The 25,207-nt window shown below is 40.4% G+C and overlaps 1 protein-coding gene across 4 annotated transcripts in view; it reads right to left on the minus strand.

The window, feature by feature from the left end:
• COMMD1 (copper metabolism domain containing 1) overlaps positions 1-23,233 on the minus strand; it is a 72,485-nt gene extending 49,252 nt beyond the window's left edge. For 3 of the 4 annotated variants that reach the window (XR_002826891.1, XM_023746466.1, XM_023746471.1), the window contains exons 1-2: positions 23,030-23,226; positions 9,757-10,038 (exon numbers count right to left, since the gene is read on the minus strand). Coding sequence is in view for 3 of the 4 variants with exons in the window: in XM_023746466.1 (XP_023602234.1) it covers positions 9,757-10,038; positions 23,030-23,212 (465 nt within the window). In the remaining variant the exon portion in view is untranslated. Of the gene's footprint in view, positions 1-9,756; positions 10,039-23,029 lie in introns of all 4 variants that reach the window. The other variant, XM_014446932.2, reaches the window with a different exon arrangement.
• Positions 23,234-25,207: the final 1,974 nt, after the last annotated feature.

Here is a 25,207-nt window from a genome sequence, read left to right on the forward strand (position 1 = left end):
TGTTGCTTTCTTTTCAGATTTAACCCATTGAAATTAATAATGGAAACCAAAGTGTGTACATATTTTGGGGGGCACCCTGTATGAATAAGAGTAGTAACTAATCACATCTCTCACAGCAACCATATCTGAGATTTTTATAGTGTAAGAAGAAGAAACTTTCCTTTAGGTTCTTTCAGCTAGTCTAATAATTAAACTACACAGACAGATGATATTAACAAGAGAATATAACTAAATGTAATTACATATATACATATAGGAACTCCGCAAAGAGACTCAGAGACCCCCACATACAAGAGAGGTTCAGAAACAGAAAGGGAAAATGAGATATATATGACATTCTGAACTAAGGATAAAATAAGGCACCTTGGGACATCAGAGGGTAGAAAGCTAATCCTCAAGACAATAAGAAGATCATATGTTCATTAATTAGAAACTTGCCATGCCTTATAGAGAGGTCATAAAAAGTTATTTCTAGTGATAACTCTTATCATGGGCAAGTCCGCCAACTTACACACACACACACACACACACACACACGAGAGGCCCGGTGCACGAAATTTGTGAGGAAATTTGTGAGCAGGTAGTGTCCCTAGGCCTGGCCGGCCATCAGGGCTGATCGGGGCCAGCTGCCAGCCGGGGCCTTCCTTCATTCCATGGCACCCCCTGGTGGCCAGCACACATCATAGAAAGTGGTCGAACTCCCGGTCGGTCATACTCTCAAGGGGACAATTTGCATATTAGCCTTTTATTATATAGGATACATTTTTTTATTAATTTCAGAGAGGAAGGGAGAGGGAGAGACAGAAACATCAATCATTGAGCAGCTGCCTCCTGCCCACCCTCTACTGGGGATTGAGCCCACAACCCGGGCATGTGCCCTGACTAGGAATCAAACCGTGACTTCCTCACTCATAGGTCGACACTCAACCACTGAGCCACACTGGCCAGGCAAGTGCCCCAATTTAAATTCTTTAAGGGAGAAGCAAAAGTTTTTTGTGAGCTCACAGAGTCTCAATTGCCTTCAGCTCAAAATAATTCACATACCAAAGTGGCACACCTTAGGGAGGCCTGTTCTGAATCCCTTCAATAGTCACAAGTATATACTGACTAGAGGCTCAGTGCACAACATTGTGCACTGGGTGGAGAGGGGTCCCTCAGCCCAGCCTGAGCCCTTTAGCAGTCTGGGAGCCCTCAGGGGATGTCCAACTGACGGCTTAGGCCCGCTCCCTGCAAGGAAGCGGGCCTAAGCTGCAATCGGACATCCTTAGCTCAACTGCAGAGGCGGGAGAGGCTCCTGCCACCACTGCTGTCCTCGCCAGCCATCAGCCAGGCTTGTGGCTGAGTAGCACTCCCACTGTGGGAGCGCAATGACCACCAGGGGGCAGCTCCTGCATTGAGCGCCTGCCCCCTGGTGGTCAGTGTGCATTATAGAGATCCGTCGTTCCATGTTCAGTTGATTTGCATATTACCCTTTTATTATATAGGATGGAAGTAAAAGTTACATGCCAAATGTACCATTCCAAAGATCTTGACCACAAAAGATTTATACTAATTAATGATTTACTCCCATGCACTGTGTAATATGATAGGAAGGGGAAAGCATTTCATTTCTTTGGTAATACCACCCCTCATTTACATTTCTGACATAAAAACATTAGCTAAGCCATTTAATTCCAAAGTTAAATACAGATACCTTTCTTCAAATAAAATTTAAGTAAAATCTTACATGGATGACATCTTATGAGCTAGTCTAGTTAAATAGAACAGGGTGGGGGGCAGTGCCAAGAGAAGAGCCAGCCAAATCTCTCCAAAGTGGTCACAGGCTCTAGGAACACTAACATGGAGAAACAGCTGGCAAAAGTAAAAGATCATTTCAAGGTTTCTGAGCAATTTCTGAAATGTAAATAGTGAACAGCATACGCTGTTGATGGACTGACATCTAAAACAGAAGCAGAGGCAACAGCACTTGATTTAAAAACATAAATAAGTGTACTGAGTAAAGCATAAACGTCCTGTCCATACCTACTTGAGTACACCATTATAATATCACTACCCTGTGTGCTTCTGTCAAAGGACTATTGCCATAGGCCAAGGGTGGGGAACATCCTGCTCGCAGGCTGCATAAGGCCCCAGAAATCATTTGGTCTGGCCCTGCCAAGGCATTAGGGGTAAATTAATTAAATGTTTGACCAAATATAGCAGGCTAATTTTTAAGCTGATAATTTTGTATGGCCCAAGAATGATGTTATAAATATACAAATGGCCCTTGGCAGAAAAAAGGTTCCCCACCCCTGCCATAGGCATACACACAAAGCTCATAAAACAAAGAAGTCTTTTGGGTTTATTAATATGTGTGTGTGTGGGGGGGGGGGGTTGTTGTTGTTTTATTTCAGAGAGGAGAGAGAGAGAGAGAGAGAGAGACATTAGTGATGAGAGAGAATCATTGATTGGCTGCCTCCTGCATGCCCCCAACTGGGGATCAAGCCCACAACCTGGGCATGTCCCCGACCAGGAATCGAACCATGACCTCCTGGTTCACAGGTCCACACTCAACCACTGAGCTATACCAGCCAGGGTTTTTTGTTGTTGTTGTTGTTTTTAATACCAGCACAAACTTTCCATTCAGGGTTTGAGCAGTAATTAACCAGAAGGTCAAGTTTATTATTCCCAAGTGCCAAATAGAAAGCAAACTGCAAACTTAATTTACCTTTGAAAATAAACTTTAAATTTGGAGGAGAACCAGGGTGGAGATGACTAAGAGTGCATAGAGAAAACTACCAAACAATGAGAGACTGCATCTATAAAAAGTATCAGGCCCTGGCCGGGAAGTTCAGTTGATTAGAGAGTCCTTCTGATACGCCAAGGTTGTGGGTTCTTTCTCCCACCAGGGTACATACAAAAAGCAGTTAATGAAAGCAAAAATAAGTGGAACAACAAATCAACGTTTCTCTTTCTCTCTCTTTCACACTCTCTACTTCCTCTCTCTCTCTAAAATCAATAAATAAAAATTTTTTTAAAAAGTATACTGGTTGCCGAAACCGGTTTGGCTCAGTGGATAGAGCGTCGGCCTGCGGACTGAAAGGTCCCAGGTTCGATTCCGGTCAAGGGCATGTACCTGGGTTGCGGGCACATCCCCAGTGGGAGATGTGCAGGAGGCAGCTGGTCGATGTTTCTCTCTCATCGATGTTTCTAACTCTCTCTCTCTCTCCCTTCCTCTCTGTAAAAAATCAATAAAATATATTTAAAAAAAAAAAAAAAAAAGTATACTGGTTTTAAATGTACAATTCTATGATACATTATCTGTATATTGCACTGTGTGCCCATCACCCAAAGTCAAATCTTCCATCACCACATATTTGATACCCTTTACCCTTTACTAAGCCCCTCTCCAACAACCTCTTTTTTTGAAGTATGCATGACTTAAAGCATATAGCATTCTTTTCTATGGAATTTATTTCTGCACTTAACACTTATGGCCATAGAAGGCAAACTATATAGATATTAGATATATCCTTCAACTTTGCTTCTATGGTGATGTTTTCATCCCTCACCTTAATACAAAGGGTAATGTGATAAACTTTATGATATAAAAGGTATTAATGTCCTTGACTCAAAGAGTCACTTCACATTCCATTAGGAATGCAATTTATAAACACAGAGAGAAATTAACAAATGTTGATGAAATGTGCAGAAATTGGAACCCTCATGCATTGTCAGAAAGAATGCAAAAGGGCACAGCCACTGTGGAAAATAGTTTGGCAGTTTCTCAAAAAGTTAAACATAGAATAACCATATGATCCAACAATTCCACTCCTAGGTATACACGCAAAAGAATGAAAAGCAGATACTCAAACAGATATGTGTACATTCATGTGGATAGTAACATTATTCACAATTGTCAAAAGGTGGAAACAACTCAAATGTCCATCAACATATTAATGGATAAATAAAATGTGGTATATATATATATATAAATATAAATATATATATCCTATATAATAAAGAGCTAATATGCTAATTAGACTGGACAGCTGAACGAGCATTCAGACGACCTTCCAGATGACCTTCCAGACAAAACTGAGGCTGTGAGGGCCGAGGCAGGGCTGCAAGGGCCAATCCCCTTGCATGAATTATGTGCATCGGGCCTCTATATAAATATAATAGAATATGATACAGCCTTTAAAAGGAATGAAATTCTGACACATGCTACAATATGGATAAATTTTAAGACATTATGCTATGCAAAATAAGCCAGACACAATAGAGCAAATATTGTATGATTCCACTTATATGAGGTACCTAGATTAGGCAAATTCACAGATACACAAAATAGACAGAAGTTACCAGAGGCCAGAAAAAGGTGGGGATGGGGAGTTACTGGTTAATGGGTATAGAGTTCTTATTTGGGATGATGAAAAAGTTCTGGAAATTGAGAGCAATGATGTTTACACAACATTGTGAATGTACTTAATTCAGCTGTACACTTAAAATGATTAAATGGTAAATTTTATGCTATATTTTACACACAATAAAGAACAAATGCTAAAAACAGGCTCAAGGCAGAGGCTTTCTATGTGCATCTTGGTAGTAGAGCAGTGGCATGGAATGCAGCCCACAGTCAACCTACTAGTACACAAATACTAGACAAACACAAGCAGTTTCAACATTGCTGGGCAAGATACACTGTCACCCTGGGTTTAGCAAAAAGCACTGACATCCAAAAATCATTTCCAAGTCCTCTTAAGGCTTGATTTCCTGGCTTCCTCTCAATCATCCCCATCTGTCCACAAGAATAGAACCAGAGAGCCGGAACAGCAAAAATCTGAAAGAAATCCAAAACCAGGGGCTGCCTGTTGGCAGGTTACTAATCAGAAGCCAATAAGGACTTCAGCAGTGCCAAAGCCCTGTTCTCAAAGAGTCAACAAGTTTGCAAAGACACATATCTTTCTCTCCCTCTTTAAATCTTTTTATTGAAGTACTATAGGCCCGATGCACAAATTCGTGCATGGGTGGGGTCCCTTGGCCTGGCCGGTGATCAGGACCAATCGGGGCTGCCTCCCACCCCAATCAGGGCCCGGGGCCGATTGAGGCGGGCCAGCCAGTGGGAGGGACCATGGAAGGTTGGCCGGCTGACCTACCCCGATTGGCCCCGGGGCAACCAGCTGGGGGGAGAGGCCGCCCCTTCAGGCCTATTGGGGTGGGCAGGCCCAGGGAAGGGGACACGGGAAGTTGGCCAGCCAGCCCACCCCAGTCAGGGCCAATGGGGGGCGGGCCTTGGGGGAAGGGGTTCCGGATTTCTTAAGTTTTCCGGGGGGGGGGGGAGGGGGGGGGCGGGAGGGGGGAGGGGCCGCAGGAGGTTGGCTGTGGGAGCACACTGACCACTAGGGGTAGCTCTTGTGTTAAGCATCTGCCCCCTGGTGGTCAGTGCGGTCACTTAGGCTTTTACATATATAGATGATGTAGAACAATGTCCACAGTCCTTCACATCCAAAGAGTCCCAACCACAGATGCAAAACCCAGGGATATGGAAGGCTGACTGTAAATTTACTGAAAAAAAAAATCCAGGTAGAAGTGGACCCACGCAGTTCAAATCTGCTGTTCAAGGGTCAACTGTATATAGCAAGCTAGGTAGTAATAAGTGCCATACAGAAAAAATAAAGCAGAGAAAAATTAATCTATGATAACAAAAGGTAGATTAGTGGTTGCAAAGGAACTAGAGTGAAGAGAGGACATAAGGAAACTTTTAGGGGGTGCTGAACACTGTCTCTTGACTGTCATGGTGATTTCACATTGCACAATTCAAAGGGGTACAGTTTACTGTATGAAAAGTATAGCTCAATAAAGTTTTTTAAAATAAAGCAGTAAGTGGAGAACTAAACCTTTAGAGAGGTGGTCAGTGAAAACCTTATTGGTGTGAATTTTCTTTTTAAAACGATCTCAGGAAAGTGGAAAACGTAACTATGCCAATATCTGAGGGAAGACCAATTAGGAGAAAGGAATAGCAAATGGACAGATCCTAAAGAGGAAGCATGCCTGGCATGTTCTAGGAATAAGTAAGGAGAATATGTGTCTAGCTAACGTAGACTGAGTAAGGAAGAGCACTATTAGCCTGATTGAGGCCGAAACCGGTTTGGCTCAGTGGATAGAGCGTCAGCCTGCGGACTGGGGGGTCCCGGGTTCGGTTCCGGTCAAGGGCATGTACCTGGGTTGTGGGCACATCCCCAGTAGGGGATGTGCAGGAGGCAGCTGATCGATGTTTCTCTCTCATCGATGTTTCTAGCTCTATCTCTCTCCCTTCCTCTCTGTAAAAAATCAATAAAAAATATATTAAAAAAAAAAAACCTGATTGAGACAGTGACTAGAGTGAGATGAGAACCATGAATACATTTTCTGACTTGTGCTTTAACAGAATTACTCTACTGATACACTTCTATGTGTTGAGAAGAAGCTAAAAAGCAGATGCAGAGCAATCAGTTAGGAGGATGTTATTATAACCTAGAAGTGATAGTGATCTAAACATAATGAGCAGTGGTAAGAGGTAGTCAAATTTTAGATATATTTTAAAATTAAACCCAGCAATATTTAATGATGAATTGGATGTGGGTGTGATAAAAAAGAGAGGATATAAACTGGAAGAATGGAGGTGCCACTAAGATGAGAAAAAAATGCAGGACGAATAGGTTTGGAAGGCATATGAGGAACTTAGTTTGGAGCATATTCCATTTTTGATACCTTTTTACACTTAAGTAGAGTTTTCCAGATATATATTTATGTCATAAATATATAAATGAAATTTAGAAGAGAAATCCAGTTTGGAAATATAAATTTGTTAGGAGCTAGCCAACACATCATTTGTAGTAGTAGATTTACTAATTTGATGAAAATCATTCCGATGAAAAAGAAACATTTTGCCACTTTGGCTAACAAGGTCAAGGAAAAACCACAGAGATTTAAAAGCAGATTTAAAAATCCCTGTGACAGTATACCCAAAATTCAGATGGTGTATAAATTACTAAAATCAAAAGGCACATCCTATATAATAAAGAGGTAATATGCAAAATAACCCTCATGCCCTCACAAGATGGCTGCCTACGACCAGGCCAGCAGGGGGATTAGTGAGGGACGACCAAACGACTGAACAAGCAGGCTACGTGGGGCGACCAGGCCGGCAGAGGGGCCATGAGGGGTGACCAGGCTGGCGGGGGGGGGGGGGCAGTTGGGGGTGACCAGGCCGGCAGCAGGGGCAGTAAGAGGCGACCAGGCCAGCAGGGGGGGCAGTTAGGGGTGACCAGGACGGCAGGGGTGTGCAGTTGGGGGCAACCAGGCAGGCAGGGGGGCAGTAAGGGGTGACCAGGCCAGCAGTGGGGGCAATTGGGGGCAACCAAGGCAGCAAGGGGTGCAGTTAGGGGCGATCAGGCAGGCAGGCAGGTGAATGATTAGAAGCCAGCAGTCCAGTATTGTGAGAAGGATGTCCCACATTGGAGAGGGTGCAGGCTGGGCTGAGGGGAACCCTGCCCCGTGCACTAATTTCTAGTATTATTTATAAACCCCAGTTCAAGCAATTAGGAAGTACTATAAAAACTTTCTAGAAAGGCCGAAACCGGTTTGGCTCAGTGGATAGAGCGTCGGCCTGGGGACTGAAGGGTCCCGGGTTCGATTCCGGTCAAGGGCATGTACCTGGGTTGCAGGCACATCCCCAGTGGGAGATGTGCAGGAGGCGGCTGATTAATGTTTCTCTCTCATCCATGTTTCTAACTCTCTATCTCTCTCCCTTCCTCTCTGTAAAAAATCAATAAAATATATTTAAAAAAAAAAAAAAACTTTCTAGAAAGGTCTTAAATATGTATATTTTCATAATCCTACCCAAATGATAAATACTTAAGACAAAATAAAATAACCACTACTGCTATAATAAAAAATGAATAGTCTGGCCCTGGCTGGTATGGCTCAGTTAGTTGGGCATCATCCTGTGAACCAAAACTTCACCAGTTCAATTCCCAGTCAGGGCACATACCCAAGTTTTGTGGGTTCAATCCCCAGTCAGGGTGCAGACAGGAGGCAGCCAATTGTTTTTCTCTCACATTGATGTTTCTCTCTCTCTCTCTCCCCCTGTCCCTTCCTCTCTCTCTAAAATCAATAAAAACATATATTTTTTAAATGAATAGCCTGTACAAATTACTGGTGAAATATCTAAGTGTACTTATCGTACCTTGCTAATCTATCAGATTTTTGGTCTAGGAACAAAAGAAGGAAGCCCATATAACACAATGGTTAAGAGAATGGACTTTAAGGTCAGACACACCAAAGTCAACAAAGGCAATCGCATTATTTTATAATAACTGAATAAAAGTTCCTCCAAATATATGTATTTTAAAGAAGAATTACATTTTTTAAAAGGAATTATATTTTAAATTAAAAACAAAGTCATTACGGAACTACAGACAATGAAAAATTCTAAGAAATTCAAGAAGGGAATATAAGAGGAAACCTGACAGCTAAAAAATATTCTCATTATTAGAAGAAAATAATACATTTCTATTATAGAATGTAACAGAAGCACATATTTCATTATTTATCTGAAAAGAAGTCTGGTTAGCTAATTCAGTGATCTGGGTTTTCTCTTTCTAATTATAAGTTGCTGCTTTTTTTTCCCCCAAAAGATATACATACCAAGTCATTAAAAGTCTGATCTGGCAGTTAACTGGAGTACAAACCAAATAAGTTCAAGGAAAACCATGTAGATGCTAAAATTATCTGCTATAATGGCTGAAGGAAAAAGCAGCAGTGTTTTGTAAATAATCAAGATCAAATAAAAAATTACTGGTGGACTCAATGACAGTGATAGCACACTTAGAATCTTTAGGAACAATAAATACATTACAGTACTTAAGATATTGTCTCCTATACCTGACTGCCTATAAAGACGACTAGGTGAGATAGTTTTGTTTTTTGTTGTTTAATCTCAATTCCTGATCTTTATTTAGGATCTCAATCATCACCTTGTAGATTTTGACCAAATGCAAAGAATTCTGAGATCTAACCAAAATGAAGTAGTGGGCAACTTCGGTACAATCAACTTATTGCCCCATTTCAAAAAAAAATGTTGGCTAATCCTCACTGGAGGATATTTTTTCCACTGATTTTAGAGAGAGTGGAAGGGAGGAGGAGGAGGAGAGAGAGGAGAGAGAGGGGGAGGGAGAAGAGTGATGCGGATGTTGACAGAGGGAGAGGGAGAGGGAGAGGGGGAGGGAGAAGAGAGGGAGAGGGAGACGGAGAAGGAGAGGGAGAGGGAGAGGGAGAGGGAGAGGGAGAGGGAGAGGGAGAGGGAGAGAAACATCGATGTAAAAGAGCCACATCAATTGGTTGTCTCCTACATACGCCCCAATCGGGGCAGGGAACCTACAACCCAGTAACATACCCTTGACCAGAAACAAACCCAAGACCCTTTGGTTCACAGCCGACAGGGCCAACATTCCAACCACTGAGCAACGCTGGCCAGGGCTTATTGCCCCATTTTGTTCTTCTGCCATAGCTGCCAGAACGCTGAGGCTGGTTTCCAGACTCTATACATAATTGGGAGTATCCAAATTTTTAGATGAGTCCCTCTCTGAAGTGGGATTCTAAGAAACAGGTTCTTTTACTCTTTTCTCACTATTTCTGCAAAGAAAACTATTACATAAAATCAATTTGAATGTATTGCTAACATGTAAGAGAAAACATAGTTTAAAATGGGAAATTGATTGAAGTTGAACTCACCTGTCCACTTTTCCCTATTTCCAGCTCCATTATAGCAACAGGGGCGTGTATCTGAGCTGAGTGCCTCGACTGTGATTTGCCATCAACTCTCCAGCTTAGGCCCCGAAGCCCACTGTCCCAGCGGCTCTGGTTCATCAGGCTCTCTCGGATCTTTGTCTTATGACTCTTCCAGAATTTAGAAATGACAGCAGCTTGATCAGATGTGATCCCTCCTTGCTTTTTGGTTTGAGCAGTCAAGAATGCTTCCAGCTGGTTGAAATCCATGTCTGCAGATGCAACAGACTATAATGACAAAAAAAGTAATAATTTTGAATTTGGTAGATAACTAGAAAACGGTAGCTTCTTAACTACAGATCATAATTTGAATGATTCATAATCAATGAATAAGTTTCACAAAAGGGTCATCAAGTGACAGTAATGAGAATAAACTCTTCAGAAGTATAAAAATATTCCCTTTGCAAATATCAAATATCAGAAAAGCTACTGTTAAAAAAGTCATGCCATTCAAATTCTAGGTCAATAACTATAACCTAATTTTAAAAATCCAGTACTATAGTGGTGAAATAATAAAATAAAAAAATAAAAATCCTATATAATAAAAGCCTAATATGCTAAGTGTCCAACCATTCGTTTGACCGTTCGACCAGTCGCTATGACCACCAGGGGGGAGATGCTCCAAATGGTAGGTTAGCTTGCTGCTGAGGGACTAGGCAAGATGGACTGGACATACCCTGGAGCCATCCCATAGTCCCTCCCCAGCCCCGATCATGCACTGGTGGGGTCCCTTGGCCTGGTCTGTGGGAATTGGGCTGAAACCAGCTCTCCGACATCCCCCAAGGGGTCCCGGATTGCGAGAAGACGAAGGCAGGCCAAGGGACCCCACCAGTGCATGAAGCCGTGGACCGGGTCTCTAGTTTTAAAATAAGAGAGTAAAATTAATTAGCTCTCTGATGAAATATGGCATAATTTCAGTGCCTAGATACTAGTATCCAGACTTGGTTTAACATATTAAAACTGTACAATGTGTTGTCCATAATAAGCACTAAGTAAATTTCATTAAATGAATCATTATTTTAGCTTTGTAGTCTATCTTCAGCCAAACAGCTCATTCACAATAACATTACTCTGAAATTTTACACTACTTTATGCTTTTTCATAAATTTCAAAACTTAGTGCCACTGCTGTAACCGGTTTAGCTCAGTGGATAGAGCACTGGCCTGCGGACTCAAGGGTCCCAGGTTCGATTCCGGTTAAGGGCATGTACCTTGGTTGCGGGCATACTCCAGTTGGGAGTGTGCAGGAGGCAGCTGATCGATGTTTCTCTCTCATCGGTTTCTAACTCTCTATCCCTCTCCCTTCCTCTCTGTAAAAAATCAAAAAATATATATATATTTTAAAAAAAAGAAATGGTGGAGGAGGGAGAAGAGAAAGGGTGAAGGGAATGGCTCTTTGCTGGTATCCCCATATCTAAAAGAGAGCTTTAGGTTATAACCATAGATCTGTATGTGCATTTTTGTCAAGAACCTGTGTTTATTGAGGACAAGGTTTGTTCTTTATTTTGCAACATGAGCTTTTTAGATGTCCTGAGGTAACTGACAATGTATGATAAAAAAGTAGAGCTACCCCTAGCCGGTTTGGCTCAGGAAAGAACAACGTCGGCATGCAGACTAAAGGGTCCAGGGTTCAATTCCGATCAAGGGCACATGCCTGGGTTGTGGGCTTGATCCCCAGTAGGGGACGTGCAGGAGGCAGCCAATCAATGATTCTCTCTCATCATTGATGTTTCTATCTCTCTCTCCCTCTCCCTTCCTCTCTAAAATCAATAAAAAATATATATATATTTTTTAAAAAAAGGTAGAGCTAGTGCCCTGGCCAGTGTGCCTCGGTTGATTAGAGCATTATCCTGAGCACCGAAGGGCTGTGGGTTTGCCAGTCAGGGCACATACTCGGGTTGCAAGTTCCATCCCCCGGGGTCAGGGCATGTACAGGAGGCAACCAAACAATTGATGTTTTCTCTCTCTTTTCTCTCTCTCTCTTTCTCTCTCTCTCTCTCTCCCTCTCTCTCTCTCTCTCTCTCTCTCTCTCTCTATGAAAAACATATCCTTAGGTGAGGATTTAAAAAAAAAGTACAGCTAGTGAATTAACCAATTTGTAAGTATCTTTTAATTATAATTGATACAAAAGAGACATCTTGGACATGAAATTGTTAAACCATCTCAGAAACAGACATCAGGACTTGTTCATTAGGCTAGCAGTAAAGGGGCAGAAGGATGGATAAAGGGAAGGAGGTGTGTGGATGTGTTCATATTTACATCAGTGATGATAACCACTGATGTGTGTGCATCTCTTTTGGCTGTGCTATAGGAACACATTATTAAGTATTTTGGTGGAAACCTGCATCCTTGTTAACATTTTAAAATATAGATACTAATGAATTATCTTAGAAGCATCATGCTTTGTGTACTATTGCTTTGTATTTTATTTTTAACTGAACATTAAGGGAATGCAGTATTTTAATTGTAACTCTACCAATAGGTTTATCTAGAGGCCTGCTACTATTTTTGTCACCTATAAAATTTTTGTTGCCAAGAAAGGCAGGACCGTATTTTTTTCTTCCAGATTGAGTTGGTGCAGTGTATTTTTGGTTATCAAAATACTCGAATAGCTTTGGGACTTTGAAATAATAAATATCCATGATATGTGAAAAAGCCAACCGCCTGCAACCCCTCCCGCACAGCCGGCCACGCCCCCGATAGGTCCCCACCACCCCAATCGGTCCGTGGCCCCTCCCCCAAGCCAGCTCCGCTCCCAATCGGCCCCCCAACTCTGATCGGGGGCGGGGCCTGCCAGCCAATCACCCGTGGACCCTCCCCACAGCTGGCCTGGTCCTGATCAGGCCCCATCAAGGTGGACCAGCTGGCCAACTTCCCACCGTCCTCTCCTCCTCCCCACAGGCCCAGCCCCAATCCACCCTGATTGGGGCAGGCCGGCCAGACCCCACCCATGCATGAATTCCTGCACTGGGCCTCTAATTAAATATAATATAAAGAAAAGTAAATTAGATGTGTGGGAGTAGAAACCTCAGTATGGAATTTCAATAGAAAATTTAAGTTGCTTCATACCTCTATATCAAGGAATTTACTACATACTAAGCAACTCTGGATGATAAAAACAATATACTAGGAGATGCATCCTAAACATCAAATATAAAATTAATATATTAACATTTATTACCTTGATTGTAAGTGGAATCTACTGGGTTTCTTTAAAGGAAATCAAAGATACTAATGATATGAAATTCATTATCTCAGGTAAATGTTAGTGATTTTAAGAGATCAAAAAAGATTATTAGAGGAAGAGGAAGGACTATGTAAATAATGAATACATTTTCGGCCATCGTTCCTTTATGCACATATTCTTGTTTACTGTCAGGATACCCCTGCCTCCCTTCAATGTCAAGTCCAGGAGGGAGGAAAATTATCTGGTTCATTGATGTTCCAGTTCCAGGCACAAGAATTGACACAGAGCAAGTACTCGATAAATGTTCATTTGAATAAATAAGCATATTTTAAATAAATGATAAATGATTTGTAAATGATTTGTTTATTTCTTAAGTAACATATGCTCAGGATAAACAAAATGGAAATTAAGGCATTTCATAAATGGCAGCTTCTTTGTTTAAAAATAGGTCTGGCCCTAGCTGGTTTGGCTCAGTGGAGAGTGTCTGCCTGCAAACCGGGTTCGATTCTGGTCAAGGGCACATACTTGGGTTGCAGGCTCAATCCCCAGTAGGGGGCATGCAGGAGGCAGCCGATCAATGATTCTCATCATTGATATTTCTCTCTCTCTCTCTCTCTCTCTCTCTCTCTCTCTCCCTCCCTCCCTCCCTCCTCCCTCCCCCTCTCTGAAATCAATAAAAATATACATAAATAAATAAAAATAGGTCTGTAGAGCCCTGGCCAGTGTTCTCAGTGGTTAGAGTCTCGGCCCATGCACTGAAGGGTCACAGGTTCAATTCCTAGGGGGCTTGTGTGGAAGATAGCCAATCAATGTGTCTCTCTCACATTGATACCTTTCTATCTCTTCTCCCCACTCCCTCCCTTTTATCTGCTCTATCTAAAAAAAGGCAATGGAAAAATGTCCTTGGATGAGGATTAACAAAAAAGAAAAAAACTGTGGAATAGAGCTATACCACGATCAGATGTCATGACAGAGAATAATCCCATACTGGTATAAAAAGACTTTAAAAGTGAATTATACATAAAGCACACATAACACAACCCATTCCAAAATTTTTACAATTTAGCATAATATGGCTTTTTTAAAAAAGGAATTCATTACAATAAAACTTTATTAAAGATAAACCATAATAGTCAAAATTTATAAAAACTATAATCTGAGTTAAAACAAAGCCAAAAAATGTGGGTGTTTTATTTTTTAGGTATTAAAGCTTTATTAATTTTTTAAAGAAAAGTAAAAAAACATAAATTTGATATTTCGCTTTAAATGAATATTGTATAATTATTAAAATAGACTATTTACCACTGAGACACATATTAATAAAAGTAATACTATCCAATATATAGCTTCCCATAAATTAAGACGTGTAAAATTTTTATCACATTTCAATATAACATTATACTACTGATACTTTGATAGTGGGTGGTGGGTGTTTTATTAGGAAAAACAACAACTTGATTTTTCATATTTCTGTAATTTAAAATAAGGATCCATTCAGACAGAACACATCATTTACACTTTTCTTATGGTATTTACCATATGATATAGGATACTTTAAGACAGGGACTGTGACATTCACCTTTGTGTACAAAGCAGATACAGCACATTCCAGGCCCAGAAATATTTGATGGCTAAATTACAGAGGAAATTTTCTTTAAAATCTCCTTACTCAGGAACTCCTTCAATCGAAGTCAAGTTTCTAGACCCAGAATAGTTGCTTTGAGAAAAGGAGAACCAAAAATAGATTTTCAATCAATAGGGGTTCTGCCCTAAACTAAGAGAAAAAGAAAAAAACTTTCAGAACACCTCATTACATGCCATTTGAGCTTATTAAAATACTTTGCAAACTCCAGCTGGTAATCTGTAATTGCTGCTTTATCATGTGATGTCCAGTGACATTAAAAAGTAACATCACACAGCTCTAGCTGGTTTGGCTCAGTGGATAGAGCGTCAGCCTGCTGATTAAAGGGGATATGCCCAGGTTGCAGGGCTCAATCCCCAGTAGGGGGTGTGCAGGAGGCAGTCAATCAATGATTCTCTCTCATCATTGATGTTTCTAGTTCTCTCTCCCTCTCCCTTCCTATCTGAAATCAATAAAAATATTTTTTTAAAGTAACATCATTCTTCAGAGAAGTAGAAGTGCATCTCATGAGTTATCATCTAAATTCTCAAAAATGCTCAATGAAATTAGGAAAATTTAGTTACACAAAAACTAGAGAACTAGGAAAGGAATCTGTTTTACAGAGTCAGAAATGGTATTCCTAAATTCAAATTAACAAACCAAATATTTAGACTTCTTTTGGGTAAGAAATTCTTATTGTTGAATAACCAAGTTTGTTTTCTGAACTAGAACATTAAACAGAAATAACAATTTTAACATTATGTTGCTTCCAGCATATTTTATCAGTGTATTACAAGCCAATATTCTACTGCCACCTAACGTAGAAAAAAAGAATTACTGCTTATAGTTAAGATAATGCTAGACAGAAGACAAATGAATCCTCAAAGTATGACAGAATAAGTCAAATGTTTTCAGTATCTTCTATTCATGTCTCCTAATCTAAACATTTTAAGACCAGATATTTTGCACCCATTTTTTATAATCAAGTTAATTTTTTATTACTTAACATTTGCTGTCCAAAATGTATAAGGGTGAAGTTCATTCTTAAATTAACTCAAGTACCGAAAAGAAACTGCTGAACAGATCATTCTTCACTTATACAGAGAGACCAATAATAGATTTAGAAGTATCTTACATAATAAAATCTTTCTACATTATACAATAAATACAAAAACGCTACTATGAAGACAAGAAAGTTCAACATTAAAAAGCATTCTGGCCCTACTTGGTTTGGCTCAGTGGATAGAGTGTTGGCCTGAGGACTGAAGGGTCCCGGGTTTGATTCCAGTCAAGGGCACTGACGGGGTTGCAGGCTCCATCCCCAGCAGGGGGCGTGCAGGGGGCAGCCGATCAATGATTCTCATCATTGATGTTTCTGTCTCTCCCTCTCCTTTCCTCTCTGAAATCAATAAAAATATATTAAAAAAGGGAAAAAAAAGCATCTGTGTTTTTCACAACTGGCCTTTTCACAAGAATAAGATACTGGATATATTCCATAAGACAAATCCCAAAACACAAGTTGAAAATACCATTCTTTGATGATACCATTCATTAACAATATTTAAAAGTCATCACTAATGGACAGTCAATGCAAGTCATTTTTTTAAACAATACAAAATGCACTTTTAAGCCTCTACTTTTATTGTAAATACTTTCCACAAAATTGTCCAGGTTATTTGGAAACTAGGATTAAATTCTGCTTTTAAATAATACATACGGATAATAAAATAAAATATACACCAAAGTAGGCAAAACATTAAACTACTGGAATACTAAAAAGATTAAGTGGGGTATCCCGCAATAGAATCTAACCTGTTTCATATTTACATTATACCCAAAAGCACCTTAGCAATATGTTCATCAAAAGCCTCTTAAAGGGGTGGGGGGATTGGAGGAAGTCAATGGGGGGAAAACGGGAACTTATGTAATACTTTCAACAATAAAGAATTATTTAAAAATAAATAACTAAATAATAATAAATAAATAGCCTCTTAAAAAAAGGTTTCACCAATGCTCAGTACAAATGTACTAAATTTCTAATACTGAAGAATAGCATAAAAAAATCAGGGTCAAGGTGCAGAATATTATGTATTCTATGCTCCCCATTGTGTTTTACAGAGAGGAAAAACTGTTGGTGATGGGGTTCAGGACATGCCACCCCAAAATACAGCACTTTGCCATATTGACCACTTTAAGCTAAAGGAGTTTAAAATAGGCAGAGCAGGAATGTCACTCTACCCTCTCCCACAACCCTTTTCTCCTGAAACAGGTCATAATACCTTCATGAGATGTGCCCTCCCTAAACCCAGAAGAAAGGAGCATCCTTATGGACAAAGACGAAGAGTCACCAAGAAGCCCACAAACAGGCCTTGCGAAGTTTCCCTCAGTTTACTACAATTACCTCATACTCTTTAACCTATCCTATTCCTTGTTAACTGTCCACTCTTCATCAAACATAGTATAAAATACTCATGTCTTTGTTTTCTTAAGAAGGATCCCCTATCACATTAAACTTAAATAAATTTGTATGTTTTCTCCGTTAATCTTTGTCAGTTTAATTTGCAGACCTGGCCAAAGACCCAAAAAGTGTCGAGAAAAAACCTTTCCTTCCCCTACATTGGCTAAAATAAACATAGTATATTGTCTGTGTCAAAAGAAAACTCTTGGAAAATTTCAATTAAAAGGCTAGGAGAGAATGTTAAGGAAATCTATCAAGAAGTAAAAGAAAAAACAAAGACATGGAAAATAGAAAAAATAAAATTTGAGAATACAGTCTAGAAAGTTTAACATTTGAAAAATCAGAGTGGTAGAAAGAAAATAGAGGAAAAAAAGAGATAAGAAAATAATCTAAGTAGTAATAAATTTCCCAGAACTGAAAGTCATGTGTCTGCAGATTAAAGAAAGGACCACAGAGACCTGAAGTGAAACAAAAGAAAACCACACATCAAGAATATTCAAGAAAATAAAGGATAAAGAGAAAATCCTAAAAGCTTCCAAAGAGAGAAAAAGATCACATTAAATGAAACAATGCCTTTAAAATTGTGAGTCAATTATTTTACAATCTAGAAATATATTTTCAGCCAAATTAGCAATTAAATGTGACATTAAGACTTAAAATGAAAGAAGAAAAAAACAACCTCTTTTTTACAGAGCTACATGAGAACATGCTTTTAAGATCTGAGTCTCAATGAGATGATGGAGCTACTACAATGCACATCTGGGCCTGTTCAGGTGATACTTTAACAGCTGATTTGGCCCCAAAGATCAAGAAACTTGCCCTAGCCCGTTTGGCTCAGTGGATCCTGCGGACTGAAGGGTCTTGGGTTTGATTCTGATCAAGGGCCTGTACCTTGGTTGTAGGCTCGACCCTGGCACTGGTCAGGGTACATGCAGAAGGCAACCAATCGATGTGTCTCTCTCACATTGATGTTTCTCAATGTGAATAGAGGAAAGAGAATAGAGGAAAAAAGAAATAAGAAAATAATCTAAGTAGTAATAAATGTGTGTCTCTCCCTCTCACTTCCACTCCCTCTGAAAATCAATGGAAAAATAGCCTTGGGTGAGGATTAACAACAACAAGAAAGAAACTTAATATGAGGTCCCAGTGCAGCCAAATCCTCATCTAAGAAAGACATCATGACTTTAGTCAACGATAGTGATAAAAGCCCCTACCTTGGATTAGGGGTATACAACTAGGGAAAGGAAAATTATTTCTACACTATTTCTGTTTTCCTTTTAGTGCCTTATACCTAATAAGCAGGGTTTCCTCCCCCTTTTTTCTTTCTTTATTCATGTTGTAGAGGGGAGTGGGAACTACTCTAAACTGCCTATAATTTACTTACGTAGGCACAAAGCACTCTATGGCTACCTTTTCAAAATACCTGTTATACTGGCTTAATGTCTATATTCTCCAGTAACTGTATGATCCACAAGGGTACATACAGTGATGTTTACTACTATATCCTAGAACAGTGCATGGTATTTATCAAGAAAATTTGTAGGATATGTAAATACACAAAAATATTAATATTGGCTATGTTAGCTGATGGTGTTATGTATGTTTTTAAATGTCTCAAATTTCCATACTTTTTAAATTAAGTTAAATAATGTTTATAATAAAAATTAATAAAGGAAAGCATACAGGTAGTTGAATGTTTGCCAAAAAAAAAAATTAAATCCAGCGTTCTTGCCGTAACCGGTTTGGCTCAGTGGATAGAGAGTCAGCCTGAGGACTGAAAGGTCCCAGGTTCAATTCCGGTCAAGGGCATGTACCTTGGTTGTGGGCACATCTCCAGTAGGAGGTGTGCAGGAGGCAGCTGATCGATGTTTCTCTCTCATCGATGTTTCTAACTCTCTATCTCTTTCCCTTCCTCTCAGTAAAAAATCAATAAAATATATATTTTTTAAAAATCCATCGTTCTTCGGGTGACATACCCCAATTACAAGATATACAAAAACTGTATTACCACAGGTCTTTCCTTTCTAATCAATCTAATTCTCAAAAAAAAATTTACAAAATTTTATGGCTTTAAGAGGAGAGACAGAACCAGGTGTTTAAAATACAAATATTTTTAAACATTTATTTTTGTAGGTTTGGGTCAGTGGATAGAGTGCCAGCCTGCAGACTAAAGGGTCCTGGGTTTGATTCTGGTCAAGGGCACATACCTCAATTACAGGATCGATCCTGGCCCTAGTCAGGGCACATATGGGAGGCAATCAATCCACGTTTCTCTCTCACATTGATGTTTCTCTCTCTGTGTCTCTCCCTCTCCCTCCCACTCTCTCTAAAAAAATATTCTCGGGTGAGGATTAACAACAACAACAAAAAAGTGGTAATTACTCAATAAAGTTTATTTTTTTAAAATAAAATAAAATGCAATTATTTTTATATATCTTTTATTATTATAAATCTTAATATTACGTAACTGATAAGTTATTTTCTTTTTTTTTTAAATATATTTTATTGATTTTTTTACAGAGAGGAAGGAAGAGAGATAGAGAGTTAGAAACATCAATCAGCTGCCTCACGCACATCTCCTACTGGGGATGTGCCCGCAACCAAGGTACATGCCCTTGACTGGAATCGAACCTGGGACCTTTCAGTCCGAAGGCCGACGCTCTATCCACTGAGCCAAACCGGTTTCGGCTATTTTCTTATATGAGTTTAAACCAGTTTTCATATCTTGATAGTTTTTACTTGATTCTCAGGTTCATAATACTAAATTTTAGATTACTTTATATTACATTAACATATAAATTTTATATCCTCTGTATGTGGAAAAATTCCCAATTCAAATTCTATCAATCTCTTACTAAGAACACACACTTAGTACTATAGAAACATTAAAGCTCATTTTTATTTACCAAAGGTCTCATGAGCCTACAGAACAAGTTAATGAAATCCCTCAAGAGGATGTAATAGCAAATAATCCCCATTTCCACCTTTTAGATTTTTACCAAGTAACCACCTTCTAAACATAATTTACATATTATATTGTTTACAATTATTAAACATCATGAGTTTAAAAACAGATTTTGAGTTTGAGACAGGGGTCAGCAAATATTTTTCTGTAGAGGTTCAGATAGTAAATATTTTAGGCTTTGAAGGCCACAAGATCTATGTCACAACCGCTCAATTCTGTTATTTGAATAAGTGTAAGGTCATGTTCCAATAAAACTTTATTTATAAAAATGAGCAGCAGGCCCAGTCAGTGCGGTTCAGAGGTTGATCGTCCACCCATGCACCAAGAGGTCCCAGGTTCACTGCCTGGATTATGGGCTGCATCCCCAGTAGGGGATGTGTAGGAGGCTGCCAACCGACATTGATGCATCGATGTTTCTATCTCTCTCTCTCCCTTTCTCTCTCTCTAAAATCAATAAAAACATTTTTTTTAAATGAGCAGCAGGCCAGATTCATTCCTTGGGCCCTAGTTTGCTGACCCCTGGTTTAGAGTATTACACCTTCCAGCTCTGCTCATATAAAAGTAGTATAGATTTTCTCTCTTGCTTATTATTTTAATGGAAATTTCCACATTTAAGCACTATCCATTCATTCACTTATTCTATAGATTTTTACCAAGTGCCTACTATGTGCCAGAAATAATAATAGGTGTTATAAATAAATAAAATAAAATAAAATCCCAACCTCTTAATACTTACATTCTAATAGGGAAATCAATAAATAAACAAGCTGATAAGTACATAATATAATTTCAAGTAGTGCTAAATATGAAGAAAACTAAAGCAAAGTAAAAAGAGTGGGGAAGGAAAGGTGAGACTCTTTGGATAGATCAGGGAGACCTAACAGGAAATCACTTTTAAGTAGAGAATGAATGAAGCAAGTGAACAATGCATATAATATCTGGGGGAAGAGCATTACAGGCATATGGAAGAGCATCTGCAAGGGCCCTAAAGCAGTGAGGCCCAGAAATCAGGATTTTAAAAAGATTCCCAGGTGATTCTAATGTGCAGCCAAGGTTGAGAACCACTGCCCTAAAGAGATTCAGAAAGCTAAGATGTTTGAATAAAGACAAGATAAACCTGGGGGATAAAAGGATCACTGGTAGCTGTGGTGAGAATAGACTGCAGGGGGCAGAAGTGAAACAGGAAGACCAATCCTAAGCTGTTGCATGCATTTCTAAACTTCTAAAATGGTATATAGATATATATAGATAGATATAGATATACATATAGATATAGATATATATTATATAATGTTTTTAGAGAGGAAGGGAAAGGGGAGAAGAAGGGGCGATTAAGGGCGGCTAGAAGAGAGGGAGCGGGAGAGGGAAGCATCCATGAGAAAGAAATATCCATCAGTTGCCTCCCCTACACGCCCCAATAGGGGATGGAACCCCCAACCTAGGTTAGTGCCTTGACCAGGAATCAAACTCGCAATCTTTTGGTGTAGGAAGAACGCTCCAACCAAATGATCCACCCGGCCAGAGCTAAACAGTTTTGAAACACAACTAACAAATGTAAAAGCATAGCAGATTAAATTTTTTAAAATATATTTTATTGATTTTTTTACAGAGAGGAAGAGAGAGGGATAGTTAGAAACATCGATGAGAGAGAAACATCGATTAGCTGCCTCCTGAACACCCCCTACTGGGGATGTGCCCCGCAACCAAGGTTCATGCTCTTGACTGGAATCGAACCCGGAACCCTTCAGTCCGCAGGCCGGCGCTCTATCCACTGAGCCAAACCGGTTAGGGCAGCAGATGAAATTTTAACATTGACTTTCATCAAAGTAAGTGTGACTTTAGGCTAACTGCTTAAGACTCCATCCATGAGCCTGTTTCCTAATCTTTAAAACGGATGCCCACCATAAAGGTTTTTGCAAGGAACAAATTAAATAACATGTAAAACGTCTAGTACAGTTCCTAACACACAGGAGGCCCACAAAAATCAAAAATCATCTTTACAGTCTTATTTCTACACTAGATTCATGCCTATGACTAGCCCTCAGTCTAGACCAGTGTTGTCCAAGACCGCGGTCATTACCACATGTGATTACCGAGCATTGGAAATGTGGCAGGTCCAAAGATATGTGTTTTAAGTGTAAAATACAGACTTAGTGAAAAAATAATATAAAATATCTTATCACTACTGTACATTGATTACATGTAAGGAGATAATACTTTGAATATACTGGGTTAAATTTTTTCAGTTAACCACCTTTTTTTTTTTAACTTGATTTATGTGGCTACCAGAACTTTTTTTAAAAATACATTTTATTTATTTTTTTACAGAGAGGAAGGGAGAGAGTTAGAAACACCGATGAGAGAGAAACATCGATCCGCTGCCTCCTGCACACCCCCACTGTGCCCGCAACCAAGGTACGTGCCCTTGACCGGAATCGAACTTGGGACCCTTCAGTCCGCAGGCCGACGCTCTATCCACTGGGCCAAACCGGCCAGGACCAGAACACTTTTAAGTATATACTTAGCTCTCGTTACGTTTCTACCGGGCAGATACGCTCTCTTAGCCACACGGTGGACTCCCTGACAGGGGTTCAATCCGGCCCAGCCTCCCCCTAATCCCGGCTCACGTTCACGCTCCCCACTCCCACCGCACGGGGAAGCCTGACCATGTAATCGCTCTTAATTTTTAAGTGTGAAGCCCACAGATCCGCCGAGACAACTCGAGATTGTTACCTACAGAAGAGATGTGTCTCTAGAGAAAACCCCAGCGTCCCCTCCCGCGGGCGCCGGTCAGCACTGAGGGGCTGGGGCCTGAGCAGAAAGGGGTCGCCCTTCAGGAGCGAGAGGAGACGACGGAGCCCGCGCCCACGGAGAAGTCCGAAGAGGAAAGCCTTTCCAGCTTGGGGGGCGCGGAGGGAGGCTGGGGGGACGAGTCTGAAGGGGGGAGAGGGGCTGGGCTCTGAGGCGAGGCTGCAGGGAGCAGCGGTACCTTAAGAATCCCCCGCATCTTCGCGAGAAAAGGCCGGAACTCCTCGGGGGGCACCTCGGGGTAGAGCTGGCTCCGCAGCAGCTCCTCGGTCACGCCCGGGTGCCCGTGGAAGTCCTTCTGGGCCAGGCCGCTCAGCAGCCCGCTCAGGGACTTGCAACTCTCCAGTTCGCCCGCCATTGTCATCGAGGCCCCGCCCCCCAACAGCTGAGCGCAGGCCCGCGTGGACGGCGGCCTGGACGGGCCCAAATAGCCCCCGCGGAGGAGGGGCGGAGGCGCAGGCGCAGGCGGGAGCGGAGGTGGGAGCGGGGGCGGGGCGAGGGGGCGGGCGGGGGGCGCGCGGTGGGTTTGGGAGCCAAGTTCCAGGAGGAGCCCGTGATGGCAGTGGCCAGCTCTGCTCTGCAAAACCCATCCCCTTAGAGCAGTGGTTATCAACCTTCCTAATGCCGCGACCCTTTAATACAGTTCCTCATGTTGTGGTGACCCCCCAACCATAAAATTATTTTCGTTGCTACTTCATAACTGTAATTTTACTACTGTTATGAATTGTAATGTAAATATCTGATATGCAGGATGTATTTTCATTGTTACAAATTGAACATAATTAAAGCATAGTGATTAATCACAAAACAATATGTAATTATATATGTGTTTTCCGATGGTCTTAGGTGACCCCTGTAAAAGGGTCGTTGGACACCCAAAGGTGTCGCAACCCACAGGTTGAGAACCGCTGCCTTAGAGTTTTGCAGTCCATTCAGTTCCAGAAGGATCATCTTGCTTCCGCGGATTTCCTTCATCACTGCAGGGCCCATGCAGAGGAAAGAACACTTGGCGATCACTTGAGATAGGGTTGCATCCTATGAAAGTGTCAGTTTAACTTTTGGGTGGCTGCATCTCATTCCAGACCTTACCAGTCTACTAACTGAATAGAATCTATCACTCAGATCTAATCTCTGCCTAATCCTTACCTGTCCAAGAAAATTTAACTATCCCCTGATAACAATGCCTTTGCTTGGACTGTTACTTGCCTTTTTATGTCATTAATCTTTCCAGCTAGATCAGTGCCTCTGATCCAATGCTCCTTTCCATAATAAATATTTTGTCAACATCTTTACTGTCCTGAAATGACATGCATGATAATATAGTTATCTACCCATATAATTTCAAAAATTCCATATATTGTTCACTCATAAAAAGGAACACCCAAAAATAAAATCAAAAATAAAATAAAAGCCCTAACCGGTTTGGCTCAGTGGATAGAGCGTCGGCCTGCGGACTGAAGGGTCCCAGGTTCGATTCCGGCCAAGGGCATGTACCTTGGTTGCAGGCACATACCCAGTGGAGAGTGTGCAGGAGACAGCTGATCGATGTTTCTCTCTCATCAATGTTTCTAACTCTCTATCCCTCTCCCTTCCCTCTCCCTTCTTCTCTGTAAAAAATGAATAAAATATATTTTTTTAAAATAAAATAAAATAAAAGGAACGCCATACTGATAGGTGCGACAACATGGATGCACCTTTAAAACATGCTAAGTAGCCCTAGCCACTTTGGTTCAGTGGATAGAGCCTCGGCCTGTGGACCAAAGGGTCCCTGTTCTGAAAAATTCGGGTCAAGGGCAGGTACTTTGGTTGCAGGCTCCTCCCCGCACTGTGGCTCTGGTTGAGGCTCCTGCTGGAAGCAACCAATCCATGTGTTTCTCTCACAGCAATGTTTCTCTTTGTTTTTCCCTCTCTCTTCAACTCTCTCTAAAAAATCAATGGAAAAATATCCTCAAGTGAGGATTAACAAAAAAATAAATAAAATAAAATAAAAATAAAACATGCTAAGTAAAAGAAGACAGACACAAAATGATAGCAATTATATGAAATGTCCAGAATAGGCAAATCCATACGGACAGAAAGTAGTTCAATGGTTGCCAGAGACTAGAGAAAGGGAGAATGACATTAATGGGTACTGGATTTCTTTTAGGGAGGTGATGAAAATGTTCTAGATTAGAATTATACTAGTAGGTAGTGGTTATGATTATGCAACTTTGTGAATATAATAAAATCCACTGAATTGTACACTTTAAGGGATCTTTCACAGTATGTGAATTATATCTCAATTTAAAAATCAGTATAAAAGCCTAATTGTAATTTAGAATAAAAATAAAAGGACATTTACAGGGAACTCATGCAACTT

Source organism: Myotis lucifugus, unplaced genomic scaffold (assembly GCF_000147115.1).
Source record: "Myotis lucifugus unplaced genomic scaffold, Myoluc2.0 scaffold_6, whole genome shotgun sequence".
NCBI classification, from domain to species: Eukaryota; Metazoa; Chordata; class Mammalia; order Chiroptera; family Vespertilionidae; genus Myotis; species Myotis lucifugus.